General features: G+C 29.7%; 1 protein-coding gene across 4 annotated transcripts in view; it reads right to left on the reverse strand.

Annotated features, from left to right (window-relative positions):
• Positions 1 to 13,431: 13,431 nt before the first annotated feature.
• The window catches only part of LOC119608961, a 42,205-nt gene continuing 38,246 nt past the window's right edge, over positions 13,432 to 17,390 (reverse strand). For 3 of the 4 annotated variants that reach the window (XM_037963597.1, XM_037963598.1, XM_037963596.1), the window contains 3 exons: positions 15,824 to 16,180; positions 15,024 to 15,524; positions 13,432 to 13,833 (listed from right to left, as the gene is read on the reverse strand). In XM_037963597.1, coding sequence (XP_037819525.1) covers positions 13,697 to 13,833; positions 15,024 to 15,524; positions 15,824 to 16,180 — 995 coding nt within the window. In that variant the 3' untranslated portion in view covers positions 13,432 to 13,696. Of the gene's footprint in view, positions 13,834 to 15,023; positions 15,578 to 15,823; positions 16,181 to 17,390 lie in introns of those variants that run through there. The other variant, XM_037963599.1, reaches the window with a different exon arrangement.

A 17,390-nucleotide genomic window follows, 5' to 3' on the forward strand; every position in this document is an offset into this window, starting at 1 on the left:
CATATTGAATTACTACATTGACCTTTGTACCATTGATAGGTGCACTGGACTTGCAATTCACCCCGCTATAATTTAATTACAGTTACGATGCAAAAAATTTCGCAAGGAACTTTGTATAGAAAAGATGCAGTTATCAAATACATCTCTAAGAAAGACCAAAGACGTTTGATGCTTTAAGATTCGTGGATGTAGTAAAGAGGAGCCCTCTAGCCTTACCCAAAAAACAAGATCGAAGTATTAGGCATACTTAAGCTCAACATAAAGATCGAAAACGTTCCTTTTGCCTAAAACTTGCCAGCATCAGCTCTCTCTAACAGACCTATGCTGCGAAGCTCATTGAACAATTTAAGAAATAGTTGGGATATTGGACTTGTAATCCATCCACGCTACTATTAAATTATAGTGAAGATAATGACTTACCTACACCCCGACAGACAACAACGACACTCATTTTTATGAGCACCTGAAGCGGACATATGACTTTTGCCTTTCTCATGATATTAAGATAATCGTGGGCGACTTAAATGACAAATACTTTTGGATCCATTTTTGGCAAAATTTGCATAAACAGAGAAATTCCAACAACGACATGAGGCTTATTAACTTCGCATCAACAAAGAATATGATTATCGGTGATTATCAACAGTACGAGATTCCGAGACCGTGATATCTATAAATCATCGTGGACATTACCCGATCAATACACCAAGAACCACGCTGTGATCACGCTGTTATTGACGGGAGTCAGAAATCTAGTATAATGGACATCATGAAAATAATACTTGAAAATTTCTGCTATAACTGTACCTGAATACCAAAGATACTCCCAATATTATGGTCAAGGGCGGCATAATGCTTTAAATGAGGATACTGCTTATATGGCTATGATCAGTGTTAAGGCGAGCTACTAGAGAGAAAATGAGAGTGCAAAAACACCTATTTCTTGAGAGATGATGTTTTTGAAAAGTCGTAAATGTGAGAAAACTGAAATCAACTGGAAAAGGAGAATATGTTTTTGGAAAGTCGTCAAAGTAAGGAAACAGAAATGAACTGGAGTAGGAATAAGTAACGAAACTTCGATTATCAAACAGAAGGTTTAGTGTATTGTATATGTATTTCCTCCTGTTCTGTACAGCTTCTCTTTTTAAAGTTTCGTGTAAGGATATTTCTCAATCGATGCATTGTTTGACATATGGTTTGATACATTTCAGAATTTTTTAGATTATTTTTTAATTTATATGCCCCTTTTAATGCACTAAAAGTTGTTTTGCGGATCAGGAGCACTTTAACAAAAATTTTAATTATTTTTATAGCGATGAGCTCAAAATAATGGAATTTTTCAGATCCATTTCAAAAAGTTTACAGACCAGTATTTTGATCATTTTGTACTAAGATCAAGATAGGCAACTGAGGTCCTTTTAAAATCTTTTTTTATTTTTCTCGTATGTTGTACATTAATACTCATCGTTTGAAAGGAATTTCTAGAAAAATGTACTAAACATATTAAAATATAATTATTCAAATCTATTGGTATCTGTTGCTAATGGCCATAATATCTTTGAATCAATCATATCGATGGACTACAATGTTGATGATTAACATCTAGATTAAAGAACAACAAAGCTGCGAGAACAAGTGATTTGACATCGTAGCATTCCTGAACATTGGAACCACAGTTTGCTGCATCATATGCATAAAAAGGGAGACAAGAGCATACTCCAACTACAAAGGTATAAGTTCCTTCCCATTGTACATGATATTCTGTCGAGAGTACATGTAACCTTGATGAAAGACCCCATCTTGGTGTGATTGCATTCCCAGGGAATAAATGTACTACCAATACCTCTAGTCTGCCGGGACTATAAACTTGTGATGATCAAATATGTACTCGGCCTTTCCTTAGAATGATTTGACATGAGATCGAACTAGAGAACCACATAACCTGGTATCAACCAGTGGACCGCAGGGCGGAGTTTCAGACTTTGTTTATCCCGGTTGCACCTGGTAACTGTGTTTTAAAAACAAATCCGCGGGAAGAGAATATCGGTTAAAAGACTTATGCATGGTTAAGTCTATAATACGGGATAAGTTCGGTACTGTTGCCGAGACAAGATATACGCCACAGATTAGTGACTGTGAGACTAAGCGTTGGAAATGAGTTAGTGTTAATTGTATATGATACAAGATGAATGTAAGGGCACATATACTTACCCACCCGTGACCTAGAGTGAGTGTGTCGGATGTTGTTCTCCATGGATGTATCGAATGAATGCGAAGTGTGCTGGGTTGAGTGGTGATGGATGAAAGGTTTCTTATACAAGTGATACCATTGAATTTTCCTTCCTTGTCCAGGTATGTTTAAGGAAAACTCTGTTCATACCAGATTTACCACAGTGTGTTTGCTATGAGTAAGAACAATGTCCTCGGCTTATACGTGCTGCTGACGACTCAACAAAGGCCATCCCATCTGAGTGGTTGTAAACGGAAGTGATGTTGTTGCATCTCGGAAGTTAAGCAACGGGTCAGCAGTGGTCAGAGATTAGATAGCTCGGGTAATTGAGCAAAGTGCTTGTACAGGGACCGGCAGAACATATACAAATATTACATCCTGCGTAAAAGATACAAAATGGGGCATTGGTGAGTCGTCAAAGAAGCTCACACTATAGGTGCAAAAGACCATCGTAAAGTAAGGCTGACACTGCAGATGTTCACGAAAACCACTTCGACATCTTTGTGGAGAGTGCTGTGCGATATATTGAAATCTAAAGTCAACGAAATAATCGGGAAATCGACTGCCGATCAAATTTTCACACTATGTCTAACACTAGAAAAACAGCGAGAAAAAATAAGTCGATACATTTCACCTCTTTGTTAACTAAATATCGTTTGTGACTGTCCGATACAAACAAAAGCTTTCGAAGCCACGTCCTGGACTTTTCAGAACCATTTAAAACAAAACGAGAATTCGAACAAAGTGATAATGTATCGTGTGACATTTTTAACATATTTTTGAAAGACATGGAAGTTATTAAAGCTACTAAAAAGGCAGCACTAGATACAGTCCCTGTTAAAAAAGGTACAAAAACAAAAGACTTAAGAAACAAACTTAATTTCATAATCACTTGCAATATGCATTAATTAAACTATAAATATAAACTACTAACTATAACCACAATTCTCTACAATTTAATACCTTTAAACAACTGCTGTTTTAGAAAGAAAACGAAAACTTTGAAAAAAAAAACTCACCAACTAAATCGCACTCCAGCAAATAAACTTACAAACAAACCCTTCGTTTAACTACACAAATATGACTAAAACTACAACAACAAACTAAGTAAGTATGTGGAGTTCAAAATACAAATGTTCTATGATCATGTGAATGTACGAAAAGATCGCGTTTAAGAGCGACTCAATTACATTTATTAAATGACTCTGTAAAGCTTCTCTAGCTAGCTGAATGTGTAGACAACTAAAAGAAAATAAAAAAATTAAACAAAAATTGTTGCTGATTTATAACTTGGTAACGCCAATGTTTAGTTTAGTTTTAATTTTTTTCCTTTTTACACCAAAAATTTATGAAAAAAAAACTACACAAGTTAAAACAAATGTGTTGAATTGTTGAAAATAGTTTATGGCTAAAGAATAAAAAAATGAAAAATATGAAATGTGTAAGAAAAAAATGTAAGAAAATTATGTTAAAGAAAACTTTAATTGACGTCGGTTTTATTTGGTTAAATTATGGTAGATAAAGAAATGATTTCATGTTGAGCATTTTTAGAAGGAATTGAAAGACTTTAAATAATGTCACTTAATGACTAAAGGTAAGTAGTAGAGGGGGGACAAGAGGATAAGTTAGAATTTTTACTCCAGATATGGAAGTTAAGATCCACAAATTACAATCAAAATAATAATAATATTTCGTATTGTTATTATAAATATTTTCTCTGTTTTTCTTTAAGATAGTTAAAAATATTAAAAAAATCTCAAAAACCAGAAATTTTTCAACCCATATCGCTCACAAATCATTGACATTATTTCATTGTTGTATTCCTAGCAAATCCAGTCACTCAGATAACAACTGTCATATTCAATTTATTTTTTGAAAGAATTCTATTTGTCGCAAATGTTTTGTTCTAAAAATGTTATCTTTATATGGATTGTTTTATAAATTTTCTCATAGATCTTCTATAAACTCTTTATAACACAACAAATTAATTGGAAACTAATCTTCATAAAGACACAACAATAAAACAAATTGAAACAAATCCATCCAAATTTTGCCAAATGATTTATGTGTCTCACAACTTTCAGAGAAAAAAACACCCTCAATTAATAGAAAAACAAAACACAACCAAACCAATATTTAATAATAATTATCGACTTTAATACAACAACAAAAAAATCAACTTTAAATTCTTCTAAACTTGCAAATACATATAAAATTAAAAGGACTGTGCGGTGATCATGATTATTGCTGCAAAATTATATTTAATTTACAGTTAAACGATCACGTACCCAAAACGTTTTAACGCACAAATACTCTAAAACGTCAAAAGTGAACGCATGATATGAAATCAAATCAAACGAAACCACATTTCAGACACAACAATAATAATAATAACAATAACCGAACAAAAATTAGATAAAAACTTCAGCCAAAAACACCAACAACTTTAAACGGCTCTAAAATTGACCTCAATTATCGATTTAAGTTTATTATTGGTTTTGCTGGGTTCTGAATTGAAGAAAAGAAAGAAAGAAACAAAAGAGTCAAAAACACCACACACAACAAGAGGATTTAAAATGTGTTGTCTTCAAAATTATTAATTTGCTGTTGTGTCGTTCTTTTAGATGATTTCAATTCGCGTGTAAAGATTTTGGGAATTGAATATCTCTTTAACAGTTATAAAACGAATGTGAAGTGAGCTGCACTATCAAGATGGATAAGGAAATAACATTTAAAATATTTCCTGTGTATATTGGACATCTTGTGAATGCTGAGGTTTCCCAAACCAACCTGTATCTCTAACAATTTTAAAAGAAATTAGCTTCGATTAACTTGTCACCGATTTGTCGTCAACGTTTCAACTCTAGCGATCGCATCGACTGCGTTAATTTCCGCTTTGGAAACGATGTATCCGAGAAAATTCTGAAGCCTTCTTTAAACATAAAGGAGAGCACAATATGCCCTGCTAACTAATTAACTATTAACTACTAACTACTAACTCACTAACTAACTAACAACTAACTAACTAACGAACTAACTAACGAACTAAACTAACAACACTAACTAAAAGAACTAAAAACTAACGAACAACGAACTAACAACTAACTAACTAAAACGAACTAACACTAACTAACTAACGAACACTAACTAACAACTAACTAACACTAACTAACGAACTAAAACTAACGAAACTAACAACTACTAACTAACTAACGAACGAACTAACGAAAAGAACTAACAACCTAACTACTAACTAACTAACTAACTAACTAACTAACTAACTACTAACTACTAACTAACAACTACTAACTAACTAACTAACTAACTAACTAACTAACTACTAACTAACTCACTAACTAACTAACTAACTAACTAACTAACTACTAACTAAACAACTAACTAACTAACTAACTAACTAACTAACTAAACTAACTACTAACTAACTAACTAACTAACTAACTAACTAACTAACTAACTAACTAACTAACTAACTAACTAACTAACTAACTAACTAACTACTAACTAACTAACTAACTAACTAACTAACTAACTAACTAACTACCTAACTAACTAACTAACTCACTAACTAACTAACTAACTAACTAACTAACTAACTAATAACTAACTAACTAACTAACTAACTAACTAACTAACTACCTAACTAACTAACTAACTAACTACTACCTAACTAACTAACTAAACTAAAACGTGCGTCAAAACTAAACTAACCTAACTAACTTAACTACACTAACTAACTAACTAACTAACTAACTAACTAACTAACTAACAAACAAACAAACAAACTAACTAACTAACTAACTAACTACCTAACTAACTAACTAACTCCTTTTGTTGGTGATCGTAATGTACTTATTTAATCTTATTCAAATTAGTCTTTATTATGCTAAATGATATTTATTCCCTCATCGATCAACATCACTCTTGGATTGATGCTCCTAAATGATGAAGGGCTGACACATGGCTTACATACCTGGTCTTATTCTTATTGGCAACTCTTCCATATTTTTCTTTTTTATTTTGTTCTATTTTATCGTCACAGTTCCCCCTTGAAATCCACATTGCATTCTCCTTATTTTGGGGCATGGTATCTTCACTAGCATCTATATGTATGTATGTCTTATGTACCTAATGTATTAACATGTGCTCAAATATAATCTAAGCATTCTATGGGAAATCAAAGTACTTTATACAACATCCTCACGAATATAACTATAACACCTCTCTTTTAAGTAGGGTACCCTTTAAAAACATCCCAAATACAAAAAATATTTATATGATTGTATGTTGTGTGATTTTAATGTTGTGTTTTCTTATATTATTTGGGTCCTTTTCTGGACAAACGGCATTAGATTATAGGTTTTATTTAACAAATACAAAAAAGAAATACTACAGGAAAAAAACTAAACATTTTAAATGAATGTTTCACATTCATTCAAACGTTTTTTAATTCTAGTTAATTTTCACAACCTTTAAGTGATTGAAGGTTTTATATGGATCTTTGACGACAAACTGTTATTTGGTATAAATTTCATATATTACAGTTTTTTTTTGCCAATTCATTTGATAAGTGAGTAAAGTTGGAATTCTTATATTTTTTAAGGGGGAAGTTAATAAAAAGTAATAGCTAACTGTTTACTTCAATCAATAAATCAAACAATTAAATGAAGATATAATTAAAGACAGTTTAACAAGTTAAGAGTAAAAATTAAAACATACACTTAAAGAAAAGTGTTTGTTGAAAACAAATCCTAAAAAGGTTAAAGTCGTTTTTATTCCCAAAGTTGGCAGAAGAAGTCATGAGATCGCGAAGACTTTCATCTAATTAGACTTATCAAATCGACTCATCAATACGCTTACCTTAAGGTTGTTCTACTGAGATGATATCCAAGTTATAGGTGGATCCCTATAAACAACATACTGTGGGAGCTTTCTTAAACGTAGACGGTACTTTTAATAATAGATTAAGGGTAAAGGCATACCCTTTATTTGTCTCATCAACAGAGGACAAGGTAAGAATGTGTATTCTAGCGAAGAATGAAGTGGATTTTTTCATATCTCATTCATTCAAGAGCGGCGATCTGACCATAATCTGACGATGATCTTGTAAAAAATTGGCATAGAATTGTTCTTTATGTTCTTGAGCGTTTGATATCATAAACTAAGCCTTCAATAACATTAGGACTAAGGCGATTATTCACTGGCACATAATAGAGCCTAAGACTTCCTTGTGAAGTGGATAGTCAGTATGCTCACTTCTAGAGGTTCACGATCCTGAAAGACCGCACTTGGATTATTCCCAATTAAGACTAAAATTCCAAACTTCAACCTACCGTAGTTATTTAATTGCTAAATTCGCTTGTCATACACCCCACACATGGATAGGTTAGGTTCTTACGACAGTGACAATACTCAAACTTGGGGTAAGAAGATCCCAATGCAGAAGAGATAATCAGAGGAAAGATATGATAAAGTGGTCCACGAGAAGTAATCAAGAAGCTGATTGAACGAGTACTAAGAACTGATATAATAACTACTTCACTCTTAATTGTAACATCATATTCATCAATGGATGCAATATAACGCTTCAATGTAACGTGAGATAGATCACAATTCTAAGCTATCAAGCTATGTGCACACGCGAGGATTTTAGGCTTGCTGCCCTCAGTCTTTCAACCAATCATCCGTCTATCTTACCCAATATACATACTTTGATAGAATGTTTAGAGTTAGAGTTCGTTCCAGAAATGTTAATTTAGCGGAGACGTACTGTACACTGATTTGCTTAATGGATTTATATCGATTCTTCTAAAAACCGGTGCTTTCTGCGATAAAGCTGGAATAGGAATTTCTCAACGTCTTTTGAATAACTGTACAGGCTGTTGGGCACTAAATGACATCAATATTAATGGCAATGTAGGAATTTCTATCGACAGGCAGGCATTACACTTTCTTATACTACACATCCCTATTGGTCGGGCAATTCAAGATTAATATTTCAGAAGCTAGAATGATCTTTCGTGGATAATGTAAGATGGATGGATCGTATGTTTAACAATACAATGCTGTTGTGTTAAACCTGAAGTTTTCTGCAACGAAGCCAAAATAACTTTAGTATTTTTCAGGCAGAATTACTTTTAATAATAACAGTGTGTAGGGCACTAAACGATCTAAATATTAGTGGCAATATGGGAATTTTACTTTTTCCATCAAATTCTTACACTATCATATCATAATAGATCGGATAATGCAAGAATGCCAAGATATTAATTTCTTTCTTCAAAAGTGTTGAAATAGATGGAATAGTCTAGAGACATGTAAAGGAGCCAAGGTAATGAGGCCTTTTTACAATCGAGTTTGCATGACAGTAATAACTAGACGTTGGGTGTTAGTTAGAGAAGCAAATCTTCAGCTCTTCGACAAATGTTAGGCCCTAGCTGTCTATATTAATATGTTCCTCTGCATTATATTCAACCTTGGTGAATTAACTGGATCCAGACTGGATTTAAAACAACATTAGTACAAATTCAAATTCCTTCAGAACTTACCCCTACCCTTTGTAATAACTTTATATTGAACTTTAACTTCTTCATTTGAGGAATGAAATTAATCATAGTATAGATGAATATGAGTTCAAGTTTACAAGATGGACCCTAGACTACATGTCTGGGGTTCCACATTTCTTACTTTTCGTTAATAAAAATTAAAACTCCTTTTCTTAATTTTGTTTTAATAATAATTTATTTTTTATTTGTTTTTCATTTCTTTTTTTTATTTTATTTTTAATAATTAATAATAATATATGATAGTTACATCATATTTTTTTGTTTTATAATAATATAATAATAATCGTAATATTATTAATAATTTATTGTTACTATTATTAGTTTTTTTTTTTTTTTTTTGTTTTAAATATTTGTTTTTGTTCTTGTTGTTGATTTAAATAGCAAGCATTGATAACTGCATGTTTTATTATTTATTTGTTTAATTTTTATTTTTTTAAATATGTATAAATTATTTACTTATTTGTTGTTATTGTTGAAATATTTATAATTATTATAAATGTTATGTTATTGTAAAATGGTTGTAATAGATACTAATTATTAGTGATGTTTTTAATATTTTCTTTTTCAATCTATACTTTATATGCAAATGTTTTTAGAATTAGTTATTTAATGTTTTTGTTGTTGCTGTTTTTAATTTACTGCATTTAAATATTTATAATGAATAGAGAATGTTTTGACAGTTTTATGTATGCATTTTTAGTCAATTTTGAAATTTTTTAGTTTTTTTGTAATTTTTAAGTGACTTTTTTGTTTTTTTAGAATAAAGCTTCGAGCTGATTTTGGAAATTTAACCCCATATAAAATAGAATTCCAAAGAATTTTTCTTGTATTCCAGAAATATTATAAATATTTTAAAAAAGTACTTTTTTAAATACATATAAGTACTTTTTTCTTATATTTTCAAAAAGGTAGCAAATAGTACTAAAGTTATTAAACATGACTTAAAGAAACCCACCATTCATCCAACCACTATCTTCTCCATGAAAAAGTACTAATTATAAAAGCGTTTTTTTATTTACAAAATGTCCAAAAAAAAGTACCAAACTTTTAAAACATCTTTAGAGATGTACAACTACTTACTTTATAAAGTCTTCTTCTATAGTCAAATTGCTAATAGTACCAAAAACGACCTAAAGTACTTACATCTGTACATATGTATATGGGGGAAAAAAGTACCAAATTCTAGATAATGTGGAATAAGCATGGAAGACACAGTATCAATTTTTAAAAATGTACTAAAATTGTAATGAAAAGTCATTATCTTTGAAAATACTTAAGAATGTGCTTTTCTAAAGAATTTCTAAAGAAAGTATCAGAAACTACAAAAAGATGTGTCTCGCTATAGAAGTTTGAAAAAGTTCTAATATATAAAAAGTACCAAAAAAAAAATAAATAAAAATCGTTAGATGTTTAAAAGTTTTGAGAAAGTTATTTTTTTATAGAATTTAAAAAAGTGCTAAAAATAACTAAAAGTACCAAATTAACAAAAGTGGATTAAATCTTTGTAAATATTGAAAAAAGTTGCAAATATTAATAAAAGTACCAAATGAACAAAAAGGGTTTAAATTTTGGAAAATATAAAAAAAAATTTGAGAAAGTTCCAAAAGAATTATCAAAAGTGCCAAAATAACAAAGAAAAGTATTGGAAAAAATTTAAAAAATTTTGAGAAAAATATCAAAATATCAAATATTTAAAACTAATAAAAAAAACTCATAAAATCTTTAAAGATACTTTAAAATTTGTTATTGTTTAAACTTTTGGAGATAGTACTTAAAATGATGAAAAGTACTAAAATTAACAAAAAGTACCAAACAAGAAAATGGAATAAAATGTAGCAAAAATTACTAACGAATTAGAAAATATGAAAAATTAAGTTTTTCCATAGAATTTTTGAAAAGTTTACTAAAAGTACCAAAATAAACAAAAAGTACCAAATGACAAATTAGAACTAAAATCATTAGCTTATAGTAAATACTTAAAAAAAAACTTTCTTCTAGAGAATTTTTAAAAAATACCAAGATTTACTAAAAGTACCAAACCGCAAAATAACACAAAAAATTATATTATTTTGATAATTTTGGCTAAAAATAAGAAAAGTACCAAAATAAAAAAGTACCATGGAAGATGGATAAAAATAACTAAAAACACTATAAATCTTTATAATGATTTTTTACAGAATTTAAAGAAAGTACCAAACAATAAAATAAGACAAAAATTTAAACTTACAAATTACTGAAAATCATCGTTAAATCTTAGAAAATGTTTAGAATTAAGTTTTTCCATAGAATTCTGAATAAATTAATAAAAGTACCAGAATAAACAAAAAGTACCAAATAACAAATTAGAATGAAAATGCTTTTAATCATCATTAGATCTAATGTACCAAAAGTTACAAAAAGTACCAAACAGCGAAATATAATCAGAAATATCCAAATGCGAAAAGTACCAAAAAGTACCAAACAACAATTAACAAAAAGTATCCAAACATTACTAAAGCCGTCTAAAATTTTTGACATGGTGTCTTCATCAAAATTTTATAAAAGTACCAAAAATGCAAAAAAAAAGTACCAAATAACAAATTAGAAAAATAAATGCCTTAAATCATCATTAGATATTTAATTTTCTCAAAAAAGTACCAAAAGTTACAATAAGTACCAAACAGCGAAAAATAATAAAAAAAAGTATAAACGTCTTATGAAAACTACTTCAATTGGTATTGAAAACTACTTTATTTGTTATTATTCTACAGAAATATGACCAAAATGCGAAAAATACCAAAATTACCAAAAAGTATCAAACAACAATTTAAGACAAAAAGTAGCCAAAACTACTAAAAAACCTTCTAATTTATAATTTTATAAAAGTACCAAAAATCCAAAAAAGTACCAAACAACAAATTAAAACATAAATGCCATCATCATTAGATCTTTGATTTTCTAAAAAAAAGTACCAAAAGTTACAAAACGTAACAAATAGCGAAATAGAATAAAAAATAGCTAAACGCCTTAAAAAAGCTTTGAAAACGTCTTTAAATGTTAATATTCTATAGAATTTTGAACAAAAATCCAAAAAGTACCAAAAAGTACCAAACAACAATTTACAAAAAGTATCCAAAAACTACTAAAAACCAGTCTAAAATCTTTGACATGGTGTTTTCGTCCGAATTTTATAAAAGTCCCAAAATGCAAAAAAAGTACCAAATAACAAATTAGAACATAAATCCCTTAAATCATCATTAGATCTTTGTTTTTCTAAAAAAAAGTACCAAAAGTTTTTCTTAAAAAAAGTAAAAAAAGTACTTAACAGCGTAATAGAATAAAAAAATACCTAAATGTCTTAAAAAAAACTTTGAAAACTTCTTTAAATGTTAACATTCTATAGAATTTTGACTAAAAATGTGAAAAGTACCGAAATTACCAAAAAGTACCAAACAGCCATTTAAGTCAAAAAGTATCCAAAACTACTATAAAACCTCCTAAAATCTTTGAAATTGTGTTTTCATTAAAATGTACCAAAAATGTCAAAAAAGTACCAACCAACAAAATAAGACAGAGAATAACAAAAGTTATCAAAAACTTCATTAGAACTTTGAAAATGTTGTTTAAAAAACTGGAAAAATTTACCGATAGTATTAAGTACTTAAATAAAAGGTACTTTTAAGAAAAGTATCAAAATTAAAGAGAAAAACTCCTATAGAAAAATACCGAATATTACAAAAGTGCCATAAACCTCTAAAAGTTATTCCAAAATATGTACTAAAAATTAGTACATATGAGCCATTTTCGTAATAGAAATTTGGTACTTTTTGCTGAAAAAAAAAAAATAAAAAAACTTCATATTTATTAAAGGAGCTCAAAACCAGCTTCAAAGACTTTATTACTTTCACTTGATTTTTATTCATTATAAATACCAAACTATTTACTATAAATATTTGTTTTTTATTTTTTTTAAATTCATATATAATTATTTTAAAAATTATTATTTAAATATGTTTTAATATATTAAAAACACTACAATAATGCTAAAAACTAAATTAATAAGCCCTAATTTATTAAATATTTATTTAAGTATAATTTTAAGTTTTTATTTTACCTTTAATCTTATTTTAATTAATATTATTTGTGAGTTATGCCTATTAAGGGGTAATCTATTGGTAAAAATACTTAAAGTATATTTTAAAAAAATTTTATATTAAAGTAAAGTATTTGTTTAAAAACTGAAAGTAAGTAATTATATTAAAATGTCTAATTAACATTTTATCTCTTTATAATATTATTAGGCCATTATTAAAGGGGTTTTGCATACAACTTACTTTACATTATTAATTTTAATAACTTAATTTCTAATTTATATAAAATTTGAGTTAATGGGGGGAGGGGGGCGTGTCACTTAAAACTTATTTTAAAACATAAAAACAAAAGTCTTGCATTAAAAATTTTTTTATTTACATTTATAGTAAATTTAAACATAATTTTAAGACTTATTTAATAAACCAAAATTCTAAGCTATTCCTAAAAAAACTGTATATACAATTTTAAACATTTATTGAAAATCTTTTTTATAAAAAAACTAAAAATATTTCAAACTTTCTATTTACAGTTTTATATTTAATATTTTGCTAAAATTCTTATTTTTTTCTTTTTGAAGCAAATATTTGTAAGTTTTTTTCTTTTACTACTTTAATTTGGGGGGACTATTTAGTTGTTTTGCTATAATAAAATGTCCTTTTCTGTTTTTAATCAATAAACTTTCTTTGTAAATCTCTTTTTTCCACCACAATTGCACTTTGAGATCATGATTTTTTACTTAAACTCCTTTATATCTCTTTCGTTCTAAAAAGTCCTTTATTAAAAGAGTTTTTTCATTAAATACCTTTTTTATTTAATTTGCACTACCAAATAGTACGGAATTTTTGTAATAGGCCGCCGCTTGTCTTTCAGCCAATGGACTTTTAACATCACGTTCAGCATTGGCGGAACGGGTTTTACGTTCCAATTCAATTTCTTGGGCCAAAGATTCTGAAATGATAAACAAACAGAAGGGAAGAACACCAATAAGTTTAAATGAATTACAAATAGTACTTCAAAAGAAAAGTTCCTTTTGGGAGAAAGAACAAATTTTCAGTCCAGACTATAGTCTATTCTATAGTCCAGACTATAGTCTATTCCATAGTCCAAACTATAGTATATTCTATAGAACAGACTATAGTCTATTCCATAGTCCAAACTATAGTATAATCTATAGTCCAGGCTATAGTCAATTCTATAGTCCAGGCTATAGTCTATTCTGTAGTCCAGGCTATAGACTATTCTATAGTCCAGACTAGAGTCTATTCTAATGTCCAGACTATAGTCTATTCTAAAGTCCAGACTATAGTCTATTCTAAAGTCCAGACTATAGTCAATTCTAAATTCCTGACTATAGTCTATTCTATAATCTAGACTATGGTCTATTCTATAGTCTATTTTATAGTAAAGACTATAGTCTATTCTATAGTCCAGATTATAGTATCTTCTATAGTCTATTGTATAGTCCCGACTACAGTCTATTCTATAGTATATTCTATGGTCAAGACTATAGTCTATTCTATAGTCCAGACTATAGGCTAATCTATAGTCCAGACTATAGTCTAATCTATAGCCCAGACTATAGTCTAATCTATAGTCCAGACTATAGTCTAATCTATAGTCCAGACTATAGTCTAATCTATAGTCCAGACTATGTTCTATTCTATAGTCCAGACTATGTTCTATTCTATAGTCCAGACTATGTTCTATTCTATAGTCTAGTGTACAGTCTATACTATAGTCCAGTCTATCCTAAAGTCCAGATTATAGTCTATTCTATAGTCCAGACTATAGTCTTTTCTATAGTCCAGACTATAGTCTTTCCTATAGTCCAGACTATAGTATTTTCTATAGTCCAGACTATAGTCTTTTCTATAGTCCAGACTTTAGTCTATTCTATAGTTCAGACTGTAGTCTACAGTTCAGACTTTAGTTTAAACTACAGTCTATTCCATAGTCCAAACCATAGTCTATTCTTTTTGTCCAAACTATAGAGTATAGTCTAGAGTTTAGTCTATTTCATAGCCCCGACTATAGATTATTCTATTGTTTAGACTATAGTCTATTCTATATTCCAAAGTTTCCTCAGAAAAATATTGGTCAATATTTAAGAAACCAAATTATAAATTTCATAAACTCACCCGAATAATTTTGCCAAAAAGCCCCAGTGGCCATAAGATCAATGCCCGGATATTGCCATTGGCCTTTACCATTAGCAGCTGCAGCCGCCGCGGCAGCAGCAGCAACAGCCAAACTATTTTCGGCATGAGACGAAGGAGGACGATTACTTTCGCGATCACTAGAGCGACGTTCATCATCATGATCACGATCATTAAGACGATCCGACGATGAGTGACGACCACTATCGCTGAGAGCACGATTATGATGAGCATGATGAGGAATCGAAGAATGATTATCACCTTCATGATCCGATTGAGGTTCACGTTTGAAGCTAGGACTTTCCGAATGATGGCGTAAATGGCGTTGTGACTGTTGATGATGATCATCACTCTGTTGAGGAGGAAGTAGAGAATGTTGTTGCTGCTGTTGTTGTTGTTGCTGTTGTGGCGCTTGTGAGTGATGCGAGTTTATTGAGGACATTGAAGATTTATCAGACTTTTCACTTTGTTTGCCATCATTATCTATGAGGTTAAAGGGAAAGTACAAGAAGAAGAAGAAACAGAAACAGAGGACGCTGTGTTGGTTAAAAAGGAGGTTACACAGAGAGAAATAAAAAGTTAAACACGCATTAGGTGGCGTATTATTTTACAGTTTTTTTTGTTTTCGTGTGTTAATGTTAAAGTATTTTCATGAATTTATATAATATTTACATATTTAATCTGGCAATAAATACTTTAACATGACATTTATCATAAAAACAACACAAGAAATTTAATAATGTAAACAAAAAAAAAAAAACAAAAATCGAAAAACAACTTACCTTGTTCTGATTTTCTTGTTAAATCCGAAATACTGCCACTGTGTTTGCTGTGCAATGAGGTGGAATCTATTGAACGGACGTCGTCATTAACACTATTATTGGAATTTGTTGATGATGATGTATTGTGGTTATTATTATTATTATTGTTGTTGTTATTATTATTGCTGCTACTGTTGTTGTTATTATTATTGTTGCTGCTGCTGTTGTTGTTATTATTGTTGTTGCCGCTTAGATTTGAGGCCGTATTGCTGGTATTTACACCACCCGCATTTGGTGATTTACGTTTGCCACCCTCGATTTGTGTTTGATAACGTATACGCATTTTACGTTCACGTCTATAACGTTTTTGATAGAGTACTGTATGAAAGAAAGAAAAAAAAACAAACGATCAAGGAGATGCAATTATTTGTGATTTTTTTTTTTTCGTTCTGCTTATTTATACAGAAAGAAACTTGATATTTTGAAGAAGACTGAGGAGAGTTGAGAATTTAATTCTGTTCGATGTTTTTTAAATTAAAATTTACAAACTCAATCGATCATATTTCTATAAAAAAAATCATAAACAATTTAAATCTTTAATTTATTATTGCCAGCATAATTTATTGCTTAATATTTGCTGTGATCGTGAGTGTGTGTGGTCCTTTGATTGTGGCGATCAATACCATCATGACTCGATCATATTGACATGATAGTTTGGAAATATTATTTAGTTCTAGTAATTGGTCAAATAGAAACAATATAACCGTAAGTTTATCCAACTACAATCAAAACCAAATAGGTCCAAAACATTGATTTGAAGGCACTTAGTACCTCTTCCCTCTAAACTTTTCGTGATGGTTTTTATCAGACAAAATAGCTTTTGATCTTTTTCCAAAAGTTTAGTTCAAAAAGACCGAACTTTTTAATGTTTATCCCTATAATAGAGAAGGTCTTTTTTGAGAGATAAGATCCAGGGAACAGAGCTTTTTTTCGACTCTACTTGAATGTTCCCTCGCAGTGAACTACCACGATAACCAAGGAAGCTTTTCTAGTGGTAGTAGTATAAAAGAGATAAGATTTCTTATGGTAATGCTGGCAAGAGTAGAGTAGATTTTTAAAGATATATCGTTAGAATATAGCAACTTTTCTTAAATGGCAATTGCCTGAAACAAAGAAGCTTTTTCAGTACAAGTTGCCTTAACGAAAGAAGCTTTCTTAAGATAATGCTGCCGAAAGTAGAACATCTTCTCTAAGGAAAATTGGAACATATTTGCTTTAAGAAAAGTTCTCTGGATTTAAGAAACTTTAATTTATGTTGTTGAGAGTAGAGCAGCTTTTATAAGACATGTTGTTAGAATGGAGCAAATTTTCTTAAAGGAAAGTTGCTTGAAATTAAAAAGCTTTTTCAGAGAAGTTGCCTTAAAGAGAAAAGCTTTCTTAAGATAATGCTATTCTAGAAGTAGTTGGCTATAAGAGATCAGCTTTCTTAAGGTAATGCTGATAAGAGTAGAGTAACTGCTTCAAGAGTTTTCTTAAGGTGATACTATCCAATAAGAATAATGTTGTAACTTTACTTAAACAAATATCG

This window comes from Lucilia sericata, unplaced genomic scaffold, assembly GCF_015586225.1.
Source record: "Lucilia sericata isolate MDLA Ls3-8-SP2 unplaced genomic scaffold, ASM1558622v1 Contig000903F_arrow, whole genome shotgun sequence".
Lineage (NCBI taxonomy): Eukaryota > Metazoa > Arthropoda > Insecta > Diptera > Calliphoridae > Lucilia > Lucilia sericata.